Raw genomic sequence first — 12,489 nt, 5'->3', positions numbered from 1 at the left:
AATAATAATAAATAATAATATGGCCAACTTTCCCCCAGTTTATATACTGGGCATGATGTTGTATGATATGGAATGTCCCTTTGGCCAGTTGGGGTCAGCTGTCCTGGCTGTGCCCCCTCCCAGCTTCTTGTGCACCCCCAGCCTTCTCAGTCGGTAGAGCATGGGAAGCTGAAAAGTCCTTGACTAGTGTAAGCACTGCTCAGCAACAACTAAGACATCGGTGTGTTATCAACATTGTTCTCATCCTAAATCCAAAACACAGCACTGTACCAGCTACTAGGAAGGAAATTAACTCTATCCCAGCTGGAACCAGGACAGCTTGCAAATTTGATCAGTCATGATGTGATGATTTGTAGCGTAGGTGCTGTGGGTGTCTGTAGGTTTCATGTGTGTTAAGGGGCATGCTACTTAACTTGCTTGCCTGAGACAGTCCTGTTGCAGCAGATACACAGCCAGACTTTTCAGTCTTCTCTGTGCTGTGTCCTCTTCCTAAGGATGTGTCACTGAGTTGTGAGGGCAAGGAGCTGTGTCCGCTCTGCCCATGAGAATTCTTTAAGGGCAACACAGATATGCTATGGGCGACCTAGAAGATAACTGGATGTATAATTTCTGAAAGTCTTATTGAAGTCACTGACCTTTTATACCCTGGAGGTAGTAGAGGGAATGATTTGTGAATTAAGTAAAACATGGGAAATTATTAATATTTTCTAATAAAGCAGTCAGGTGATGTATATTCTGAAGCATTAGCTAAAAGCCCTTTTCCTTTGCCTTTTTCAAAAAGCTACAGCTGCCACATTTCTAGAGTTGTTGACACATCGTAAGGGGACAAAGAAATTACTTTTCAAGTTCAATAGAATGTGCTGTGTTGAGCTGATCAGATGAACTCAGGTCTCTGATTTTTCTGTCAAAAATCTGATGCGAGAGATTCGCCCTCTTGCTTCAGTTCAGTTTTAGCCTGAATACCCCAGGAACAGGTCCCAGATGGTGGTGCAATTCCTTCTCCTTTATTTTTGCAGGGATAACTGCACCAGCTTAGAGCACAGTTCGGTTTACTTTTCTCCCAAGTTAATGATATTTGAGTGGTTAAAACTGCAGGAAAATGGCTGTTAAGATATTTAGAGGCCAATATCTGGGTTACTTAGTAGGCAGGAGGAAAAAGAAATCCAAGGGTAAGGAATGAGCATAGGGCTGAATTTTTATGTGCTGTTGACGCTGGCAGAATAGAAGAATCTGATACACCCTCACAAAAACTTTCTTTTCAGGGCTGAATAAGGCTTGGGGGGGGGGGCAATAGATGAATAAAATACTAGCTTTCTGTTGCCAGTAAGGATGAATACATTTCCTTGTCAGTTGTATGCCTTCCCTCTGCCAGTGATGGTTATCTGGTGGCTAGGTTGAAGAAGGTATAGTATTAATTTTTTTTTTTTTTTTAAAAATGGCTGTTTTTCAAATGTGAACTGTGTGCACGGTGTCAGATAGGTGCAAGATTGTCACCGCTTGAGCAGCGGGGCTAAGAGAAATGGTAGAAAGAGGAGGATTTTTTTAATGAAGAGATGAGAAATACACTGAGATAGAAAAACAAGTTTCTGCTAGAGATAGGCAGTGGTGAGCATTCCAGTAGAAGGGAGTTAAATGGAGAAAAATCATAAAATTATTTCACGGCAGCAGGAGGTTAGGAAATATAACTAAACATGTTAAACTCACTGGAAATAAACTGAGATAGAAAAACAAGTTTCTGCTAGAGATAGGCAGTGGTGAGCATTCCAGTATAAGGGAGTTAAATGGAGAAAAATCATAAAATTATTTCACGGCAGCAGGAGGTTAGGAAATATAACTAAACATGTTAAACTCACTGTGAAGCAAGAGGACCCCGGGGTATTTTAGTCAGATAATATTTAGTTTGTTGCAGTGTCAGTTGTATGATTGCTTGTCAGCTGGCATATGTATGTGCTATAAGCAAAATGAGGCTTTTGGAGACCATGCACAATTTTCCAGAAGATAGTAAGCAGAGGATTTATCAGAGACACATTAAAAGAGTTACAGTGGATTTATTTGCTCTGGTCCATTGCCAGGATATAAGGCAAGCTGAGTCCCCTGCAGAGAAGTGCAGCTGGAGGTGGGGGACAAGAGCTAGAAAGGAAGAACTATAATTCTGGAGAAAAATTTATGGAATATAAGAGCATTTAAGATACAGGTATTTGTAGGTGTACATTTAAAGCTGCCTGGTGAATGTTTGCCAAAAGAGCAGTCAGATTGCACAGTCTCTCCAAAATTTAAGAAATGATGGTTGGGAAGCTAAGAGGTCTCTGAATGCCTTGTTCTGGCACCTAAAATTAGCCTTTGATCATCTTTCTCAGGCTCCCTGCCTAGTTGTGTCGTCTTCTCACCGCAGTTTCCCCTGGTGGCTGCTTTCTCCAGACTTCCAACCTTGGGTGGAAAGTTGGTGTTCAACCTTAATGATACGGTACCATTCCTAGCAAGAAAATGGCTCCGTTATGAGAGTATCAGAAAAAGTGACGAAAACCATCAGTTGTAGAGAGATGATGGGAGAGAGAGGGATGCTTAATTCCTGGTTTGCTGTGTGCTTGTGGTTACAGAGTACACCAGTCTTTCTGACTTCTCTCCTAGCTATTCAGGTTAGATACGGGTGGAGGTACTTGGACTTATAAAGAATAAATATTTTATTTTTGTTGGAGGAGCCTTGGTTGTAGGGCGCAATACATCTGAAGGGCTTCTTTGTAGGTTAAATCCATCTTTAGACTCCTGCAATAGCCTTATATTGGCTTGAGGGGCAAAAATGCAAGCAGAGGGTTGATACATAGAAAGTCACATCTGAGAGGTAAGAATATTTTGAAAAACCGTTCTCTAATGTTCTTGTCAGTGCAAGGGTAGAGAAATCTGCTGGATATTTTTATTTTTATGGCGTTAACGGGCTTTTTTGTAAATGCTGTTTTAATTGAGGTCTTGAGTAGAAAGTCAATGGTGTGTATATACATATGTGTCTGCAGTCAGTTCTAATTTGCAAAGTAATGTGAAAATAGGTCAGCCACAGAGAGAAATGTTGGGAAATGGCTGTAGCTGAGAAGGAAGCTATTTGGAGGTTTCGGAATAGAAAACTTTGGTTTAAGGATGATTAGTACGAAAGTTAAGGGTGGTAAGAGAAAGGGGGAACAGTTTGCCCTCTGGTGATAGTAGATGTTGCTTGTAGACAAGGAGGACTTGAAAAGTTTCTGGTGATTTAATTTTTACTGGTTCTGTTTGGCATAGGACTCTTGGGTTTTTTGTCTGTTTTGGAAGACTCGATTAGCTCTTGTTAGCAGTGGTCCAAGAGGGTCAGGAGCTGAGGGGATGTAGTTCCCTTAAATGCATTCCCGTAATAGCAAAGTCTGACCAAATATGCCTTTAGCCCCACAGCTCTGCCTTCAGGCCCCTGTTTCTTGGGTCTTGCTGTTGCTTTGCTTTGACTCCCCCCCCACCTCCCCCCCCACCCCTTTCCATAAGGCAATGGCATGTGAACATAGTCTTTGAAGAGAGAAATGTAATTACAAAGTAAGGCTTCACAATGTATCAATTCCTTACCAATTCCTCCAGCCATCAGATTGGGGCAGAACCTGTTAATTGTCAGTAGCCCCGTGCACATTTCCCGGCTAATGGTTTGCCATGGCGTATAGGGCAGCTGCCTGTATCCCGATGAGCTTGAAGTAGGATGAACGTGTTTTGTGTGAGGTACGTGCAAACAGACGGCTTTGGGAAGGGGTAGATGCCAACTGACACTGCAGCCCATTAATGGTACCTGATGTCTGTGTCACTACACAACATGCAGGGCTCTGCGCTTTGCTTTCATGAATTTCATCACCTTGATACAAATTCATTTCTCTAAATTACAGAGATGTTGAATTGTAATCATCCTCTTTGATAAACACATCACTGAAGTTGAGATTTATCACATTTATTGTTTGCCTTTATTCAGTAGACAAGTTACTGTCAAAGAAGGAAATTAGACTGGTTTGCTATTATTCATATTAAGGCTCAGTTGATTGTTTCTTGTCCCTAATTCTTCTCTAGCTGCTTGCAATTTGATTGTTAATGTTTTCTTCAAGTATTTTATGAGATACAAAAATGTTGAAGTAATTTATGATTGACAGAGTCTGTATCTCCTCACCCATCCTGCTTTTAAAAGGTTGGATCTGTTCCTCTGCCCTATTTTTAGGGCCTGTCCTGCCGTTTGAGAGTTCATCAAAGATAGTTGCTCGTGGAGCAAAGATTACCGTGACTAATTTTTGAAGTATGTTAAGGATATATTTTGTCAATAGGTCCTGATATATTTATCTATTATATATTTAGATATATCCTGCTATATCTAATAAATTTAAGTATTCTTTCAGTTATTTCTGACCATATTTTGGCTTATGTTCCCACACCTCACACTGCTAATTTTACTAACGTTAAACATCTGGTCAAGCCCCAGTTACCATCTCCCTCTTTCTGTGTATGTATTTGTATAGCTTAAAGCAAGAAAGCATAGACCTCTGTTACGCAGTCATCTTTCTCTTTTATTTGTGTTTTTACAAGGAACAGTTAGCTAAATTATACCTGATTGCAAATAGCATCTGTTTGATGTTGAAGCTCCATATTCTTTCTTCAGTCTCAAAATTTTCTCTTATTACGACTAATTTGGAGTTAGGAGACTGGAGAGGAAGAGGAGGGGGAAATCATGCCACTGATTTCCTATAATGAAGCAGTCTATTAACATTCTCCAAAAATTATCATTAATTAAACAAAAAAGCTCATCTAACACTAGGAACAGGAATATTTCTGTACCATCAAAAAAGCACCGAGTGGGAAATATCATTATGATTCCACTTTACAAAGTCTGTCTCCTCTGCCAGGCTCTAACCCATGCAGAAGTGAGAGAGCAAGTGAGCTGTGCATTTGGGTTGTGGATTAATAGTTGAAGTTCACTCGTGTGGAAATAAAGCAGATTTTACTGTGACTAGAATCTGTCATTAAAAAGCCATTATCGGAACTGACCGGCACAATTCCTGCTCTTTCATTGCTAATGACAAAACAATCTGTTCTTTAAAAAACAGCAACCCTATATTTTCTTTCGGAGAATGGTGCAGGAGACTCACCAGAATAGAAGCCGGGTGAAGAGAGGCAGTTGAAAGATTTATTGATCAATAAACCAGACAATTACAGCTTGTTTATAAAAGGAAAAAAACCCCCAAACCTCAGGCCTTCAAGCAACACTGAGACTCTAATAATGATAACTCTGGCATCCAGCTTGAAACGATAAAAGTCAATAGGAAGATATAGGATTTCAATAAAATTATGACACTAGATAAACTTTACCCCAGGAACAAATTTTCCCTGGGTGTGTGACTGACTTCAGTTAGATTTGTAACTTTAATTTCTTTCTTATTGATTTTTCTTTTCTTCAACTAATTAGAAAGTCTGTGGTGAATTGTGTGTATGTAAGTTTGAGGAGAGGCTAATGAGCATCAACAGGAGTAGGGCCCAAGTTTATATGTATGTATGTATATAAGGTGAGATGGCTTTTTTTTTTTTTTGCTATAGTTTACTCCTCGGTCACTTCCAATACAGAGCTGGGAGTCACTCTCATACCCCTCAGTATGCATATATTTGAAGCCGTGGGCTGCCCTTGGAGTTGTGCAGCAGCACCGCTCCAGTGATGTGGGGGCTGTTGGTGGGGATCATGATGACGGTGCTTATGTGAACAGTTCTCAGGTCTTTCCCTAAAATTAACCCAAAAGTCCTGGAGGACCCCACTAATATTACTGATGTTTCTAATCCGCTCTGGTAGCCGTCTGATGTGTGAATGCTGGGGAAAGAAACTTTCCCTTAACTTTGAGCTACTTGCCAGCCGGGTCGAATTTTGGCTTTACAGAGAAGGAATAGAGGAGGTGGTGGGAGGACTGGAGAGGAGCTTGATCTTAAGGGTGGCATTTTGCAAAGGTGCCATCCTGTAGCAGATTTTCATGGGATTAGCTCTACTTTGTGGTGAAGATTATAAAACATGTTTTCTTTTTAGTTATGTATGCAATAGTAGGAGACATATTCTTTTGGTGAATTAGCTGTTGCAGGCCGAAGGAAGGGAAACTGTTCAACTGTTGGAAAAATCACTACCCTTCCTCTTTTTCAAACTTACATCTCCTCCAACGCAGCTGCAAGCTGCAGCACCAGAGTTTGCTGTGGGGCATTAATTTCCTACGTTTATAATGAACATCAAACCCAATTATTCTGCTTTTAGGGCATGTTTATAGAGTAAGCTGCATTTCTGTTCTGGCGTTGATTTGAAACTGGTCAAGGTAAAGAGCACCTGGAAGTGTGCCAGCGTAAGGTCCATGGTGAGTTAGCAGAGGTGCCCTGTGCTGAGTAAATTTTGGAAATTCCCAGAGGAACCACTTTTTAGTAATTCTAATGAATGCTCTCCTGATAGAAAGCAGGAAAGCAGAGGTTTTGGAAAAAGGTTAGAAAGGGCATCTGAAAGTCCCTGGGGAGGCTTTTGATGGGGCTTGGGGAATATCCTGTCGTGTGGGATGAGGAGATACTGCAGCAATTACTAAATTAGGATTACATTTTAGAGAATCGTTTTAGACAGAGGACTTCTCAACAAGAACTTCTGTTTCCTGCCAAACTAACAAGATCTTTAGGAGGGAGGGAAAAGCTTTCAGTAAGTGCTCTTGATGGGGAGAAATTTAAAAAAATGGAGCTGGGGACCACTTGTTGGAAGCTGAGAATTGATTTCATTACAGTATTAATATTTAGAAATAATTAAAGAGGAGAACAAAACTCCACGATCAAGTGTTTAATTGTACCGCCCTTTATTTCAGCTTTTCAGCACCTTTTTTCCCAATACAGCTTGTGCTGTGTTTACTGCGTGTGTTTTTTTCTTGAGAAGTTTACTCTTCCTTCAAGAGAAAGGCTTTGAAGGGCAAGGTCTGTAGTTGATTTTAGGGGAAAGACAGCCTGTAGGGATGTCCTGCTCCCATGCAGTTTTCCCATTCTAACACGAAAGCAGAAGTTTGTCCTCCTTGCAGCTGAACAGCTCAGGGAACTGCTAGGATCTTGCTGGGGATGACTCGAATGACCTAATATTCGGCAGTTAATTGGAAGCCAAGTGTGATGGGAATTGCCAGGGATCCTGTTTGCTGTTGAAAAAATGCTAAGGATTTTGGGACTGCCCTGCTGTAATGGAGAGAACATTGCAGTGTTAAATTATCACATCGATGAAAGATGCTTAGTAGAAAATTAGGATAGCGGAGCAGCTAGGAGTACAGAGAAAGAGAGAGGATGCTGTAATTGCAGATCTAATTGTAACAACATGCGAGGATCAAACCAATACCTTCACTAAACACCGTCATTACGTTCTCTTCTGTGCTCTAGACAATGATTCTGCAATAAATGGGGAATGAAAATCATCTCCTGAGCAAAAGCAGTTTGCCTTATGGGTAGTGCACAGGGCAGAGTGGGTGACGTGTGTGTACGTTGGAGGGGGAGGAGGAGGATGGAGCAATCTTGTACTGCTGCCTTTCTGTTAAACAAGTTCATTACAAGGCAGGTGTGGTGTGGCTGGGTTTGGGTTTTCTTCTTCTGCAGTAACATGGAAGTATTTTCTTTCCTATGTCTGTCAGATTAATAATTCTTTCTAAGCTATGGCAAAACTGTTCTTCCCTTAGAAAAATATTTCTCTTCAGTCAGGCCTGAGCAAGGAGCTAGTAATAGCTTCCAGTAAAACCTGTTTTTCTTTATTATTTTATTAACTCAGTTCCTGTAGCCTCAGGCTGTCGTTTGGTCTTGGGGTCCTTTTATCTGCTGACCAACCCAACCAGCTTGGCTGACCTTTCAATCTGTGACATGCTCTGAACACACACCGCACCTCTGGCAGTGCCCCTCGTCTTATTTTCACACCTTGAATTTGGATCTTCCTTCCCTTCCCCACGCATACACGTTGGGGACACATTGCTATACACGTTCAGTCTTTGACCTTTAGATTTTGAAGGAGGAGATAACCTTTGTATACAGGCTTGCTCAGCTGAGCGGTTAGCATCACCTTCACTATCTGAAATACAGCCTTTTTCATTTAGGGGTGGGGGAAAAGAACTTTTTTCCTACCCTGGCAATTCCTGATTTCCCCAAGAGAGCAGGATCCCAGCGAAGTATTTCAGCATGGCCAAGCTGGGTTTATGAAGTGTTCCAGGTTCGGTTTGTGGCAGTGGCCTCTTCTTGGATGTGAACTGCACAGCTATAAAGCTGAGTGATCTTTTAATAATATTTTGGATGTTTGTGATGGCGGAATTCACACGAGAGAACTGGTTTGTCCAGAGCGCTTGTGCATTTCTGTAACAGGGCAAGGTAGCAAACTTCAGCAGTGAAAGGGAGGCAGCGCTGTCAGATTTCCTCGGAGTGTTTGCTGTTTGGATTTATGCCAGGGGCCTGTGCTTCTTTGACCCTGTTGTGTAGCCTCACAAACATCAAGGTTCTTCCGTGCAGTCAAAAGATAAAACATGTCATCAGCTGGCTAATCCCTGTATACATATTGCACTGTAAACAGTAATCTCCTTAAAACACACCTGACTTTTTGAAATTTTCAGCTTTGTGTCCCCATTCTTCTTCTCTATCAATGCCTTGGAGGTAGGTGTTAGGTGCTGTCTGAAGTTGGGAATGCATTAGGAAATACTTCAACCAGGGGCCCACACAAAGTTTTACCTTTAGCTTTCAGCCCAAGCTTTATACTTGGAAGTGTGAATGCTCTCAAGGAGGGGAGAGGGATCCTTCTTTTTGCCTTTCTCTGCAAATGCTTGGTTATAATTGCCAGTAAAGAGCAAAGTGAGCCAAACACATTGTCTGTGAGATATTAACCTCTGACAAAATATTTATTATAAACACTGAGTATTGCAGTGTTTAACAAGTGATAAGTCACGTACCATTTAGAGGATATTTGCTCTCAGCCACTTTGTTCGTTGTCAAATCTGTTTCATTTCTATTGTGACAATTCTGTTCATTCATTGCTGGAAGTCTTTGGCAGGAAAAATGTCAAGTACTACACTAAATATTTTGCTGAAGAAACCCATTCAGCCATGTTGAATTAGAGTGTCTCCAAAAAGAAGGCAGGCTCTGTTTTCAGTTGCCATCTGCTTGTTAGAGTGTATGCATGTTGCTTTCCTACAAGGGATATGTGGTTTTATGTACACAAGACTGTCTAATTTTTCAGTTTTCAGAGCAGCAACATTTATTTTATTAGAACTGTGTGTTCATCTGTGGCTTGATGCCAATATGAAGACGGTGAGTGTATATCCATGAGGGTTTCTTTGCTGTGTAAAAGAACAACGGGCAAAAATTTAGAATATCATTCTGGGAAGCCTCTCCTCGGAGTGAGGTCAGGGGCTTTTTCCCTAAAGTTGGTTTCCGTTCTTCCTGACAGGAGCGTGATGGGATGCGAGCAATTCTGGAGTCGTACGACAGTGAGCTGACCCCTTCGGAGCACTCGCCCCAGCTGAACCGGCGTATGCGTGAGGCCGAGGAGATGGTGCAGAAGCTGCATGCTCATAACACCGAGCTGGAGGTAATAAAGAAGCATCATGCTCTAACCCCAGGGGTGAAGTAGTTGAGACCTTTAAGATTGAATAACCTAGTGATGTGATCTGCTCTCACAGAAGACAGATTTGCAAAATTCAGACTTTGAAATTCCAGGATCAATAAGACCCACAAGTTATTATTCTGCACCTAAAGCCGGCAGAAGCCAAGAATAATCATCTTTGCGTGTGATGAGTCTGCTTTGTGTTAGGTATAGCTGTACTGCATGGCTGGTGTGACAACTAGTCCCTGCGGGTTAAAGGGTTTTATAAAAGGGAAGTGAAGGGGTAATGAAATGTAGCAGGTGTGATGTCTTCTCTGTGGTCTAGTCAAAGTGATTCACTATATCACATGTGTAGTAAGGCTCTTCTGTACACAGTGTGAGTGAGTGTGTGTTTATAAGAGCTTACTCTAAGGGTTGAAGAAGTAAAGTATGTGTCTGCTGGTAAGTCTCCACTTCTTGGCATTGGGCCTGAAAACCCCAGAATACCAGTAACTCATTAAATGCTTTTTACTAGGCTTTCTCTAAGAAAAAACATTCTTTCCAAAGATAGAAGTCTTTCTTGAAGGAATTCTTATATTATTTTTAGTTCTGTTTTTGAAAATTTGTAATCTGAAATGTGACTGTAATAAGGTAAATGTTAACATGCATTTGCCAAATAGTTCCCCTCTTCTCTGTTGTACTTTGTCATAGTGGAATGGGCTTTATGGTCATGAGTTGAAATATTTGGAATATGTCTGTGATCTTAAAGCTTGGCAGTTTTATTACATAGGCTTTACAATAGTCATAAGTATGTGAGTTTTCCTTTCTTCATGCCTAGTTCCACCATCATGTAGATTTATAGATGCCATAATTCAAATGGAGTAAAACTTGTAGAAATTGATGCTCCTCGAGTTCATGTTCAAGCCATAGAGTGGATTGTCCCACCGTGCACAAACCTCTTTGTTGCTTCTGGCATCCTTAAAAATGCTCTTTTCTTGTGTTGGTAGGTGGGGGGGACTTAAGTCAGGTGATACTGGCTCCAATGACCTTTAAAGCCTTAGCAAGCAGAGCAGCATAGTGTGGTATAGATCAGTATCATGGTATAGATCCACTTCATCCCTGTTTCTCAGAAAAGGAATTCTGTGAAGTTTTGCGCAAGTTGATAGAGAAGTTAGCTGGTAACATCAGATGAAATGGAAATTTGCCTGAATTTGTCTGTCTCAGAATGTTTCTCTATGTTGTCTTTTGGTCACCATATTGCTTACCACCAGGCAGAGCAGGATTAGACAATGCTGACATAAAGTGATAGGTGGCTGTTTTATCCTGTTTTCTTAGTTGTTTCCAACGGTGGCTCTGGGTTGTTGGAGGGAGATTTCCCCAACGGTTTCACTGTTTCACAGGTCAAATGTGCGTGGTGTCTTTGGGCAATAGCAAATTACCTGACTTGTCGTCTTCAGGTGAAAGCATGGAAAATTGTGGGAACCAATTGCTACACCCCTCTAATTATTTATAGGGAACAAATTCTAAGTTTGTTTTCATGGATATGGATTAAGGGCTACATGGAAAATTTCAGAAAGGAGCTGTGTTCTCTGGAGGTTTATTTTGTGTGATGTCAACCTTTAAGCCTTTCAAAGACTTTGCTAGAAGCAGGATTCAAAGACCTGATATTTCCCTTGTAAAGTAAAATTTTACGCTTCACTTGATTGTGTTTGCCTTTCTGACTGCAGTGTTGGCTGCTGAATCCCATCTACTTTGAAATTTTGGGGGAAAGTTTTTTGTTCTAGTAAAAACCTGAAAACTGGAAAGGGAAATTGAGGTACAGGCAGGACTCCTGGTGCCTCATCATCAGGAGCAGCAGCTGTAATCAACTGCCTGTAGATCAAAGAACTGTTGCCTTTTGCCTTTCTGACTGCAGTGTTGGCTGCTGAATCCCATCTAATTTTGGGGAAAGTTTTTTGTTCTAGTAAAAATCTGAAAACTGGAAAGGGAAATTGAGGTACACAGGACTCCTGGTGCCTCATCATCAGGAGCAGCAGCTGAAATCAACTGCCTGAAAATTAAAATTAGTGGATGGTCGATAGCAGCTATTAATAACTTCTAAAATAATGCTCTGCACCCTCCCAGCTCTGTTGAGCCTCTGTACAAATTTTAGAAATGTTGACACCTGCATGACTCATCTCACAAACGGAGGAGACGGCAGGAATGAGGCACCTTGGAGCCTCAGTTGTTTTTGAGATGTGGGAGAAACAATCTCTGATGAGGAAGGCTGAGAAGGGAAGGAAAAAGGGAACTTCAGCACGTTTAAGTCAGTATGGCAGAAGGGTCGGGGCATCCTGGGAGCCCCTGGTGTGGATGGGCTTGGGAGGGCAGTACACAACTAGCTTGTAGAGTAGCACAGAAGAATGAGAAGAGCCCGTCTGTGAGCATCATGCACGTGGCAGCAAAGCAACAACGTGCACAACTAGTCTGATGAGATCCAGGTAAGGTCTGGGGAGGCTGCAAAGAGAGAGAGCGATGGATCTGAGCTGAAAAGGCCAGGCTGATACTGTAACTTTTTGCTAGGCTAAGTTGGTTAAAGAGTGGAAAACAATTAAGATGACTAGTTAACAGAGGATATATCACTGCAGGTAACCACAGTTATGCCCACAGAGGAGTGCTTCTGGCAGCTCAGCATGCACTGGGAACGCTGTGTGGTTGTTGCAGGAGCAGCCCTTGCACAGTCCCTGTGCAGTGCATCTCTGCTGAGAAGGCTGCAGGTATTGCTGTGGTCCAGGAGCATCTTGAGTTTAAAAAAGCCCTTGTACTGTCTAAGGCAAATGCATCCTCTTGCATTACATTTTGTAGCTCCCACGTTTCAGCTTTGTTCATAAACCTTAAAATTCACACCATACACCATGTCCCTCCCTGAC

General features: G+C 41.6%; 1 protein-coding gene across 1 annotated transcript in view; it reads left to right on the top strand.

Annotated features, from left to right (window-relative positions):
* MAD1L1 (MAD1 mitotic arrest deficient like 1) overlaps positions 1-12,489 on the top strand; it is a 393,552-nt gene that overhangs the window by 159,750 nt on the left and 221,313 nt on the right. Inside the window, exon 12 of the mRNA XM_009286395.1 lies at positions 9,446-9,586. Within this exon, the coding sequence (XP_009284670.1) occupies positions 9,446-9,586 (141 nt within the window). The remainder of the gene's footprint in view (positions 1-9,445; positions 9,587-12,489) is intronic.

This window comes from Aptenodytes forsteri, unplaced genomic scaffold, assembly GCF_000699145.1.
Source record: "Aptenodytes forsteri isolate BGI_AS27 unplaced genomic scaffold, ASM69914v1 Scaffold55, whole genome shotgun sequence".
Classification (NCBI taxonomy): domain Eukaryota; kingdom Metazoa; phylum Chordata; class Aves; order Sphenisciformes; family Spheniscidae; genus Aptenodytes; species Aptenodytes forsteri.
The sequence above is the reverse complement of the archived record's forward strand: the minus strand, read 5'-3'. Positions and strand labels throughout refer to the sequence as shown.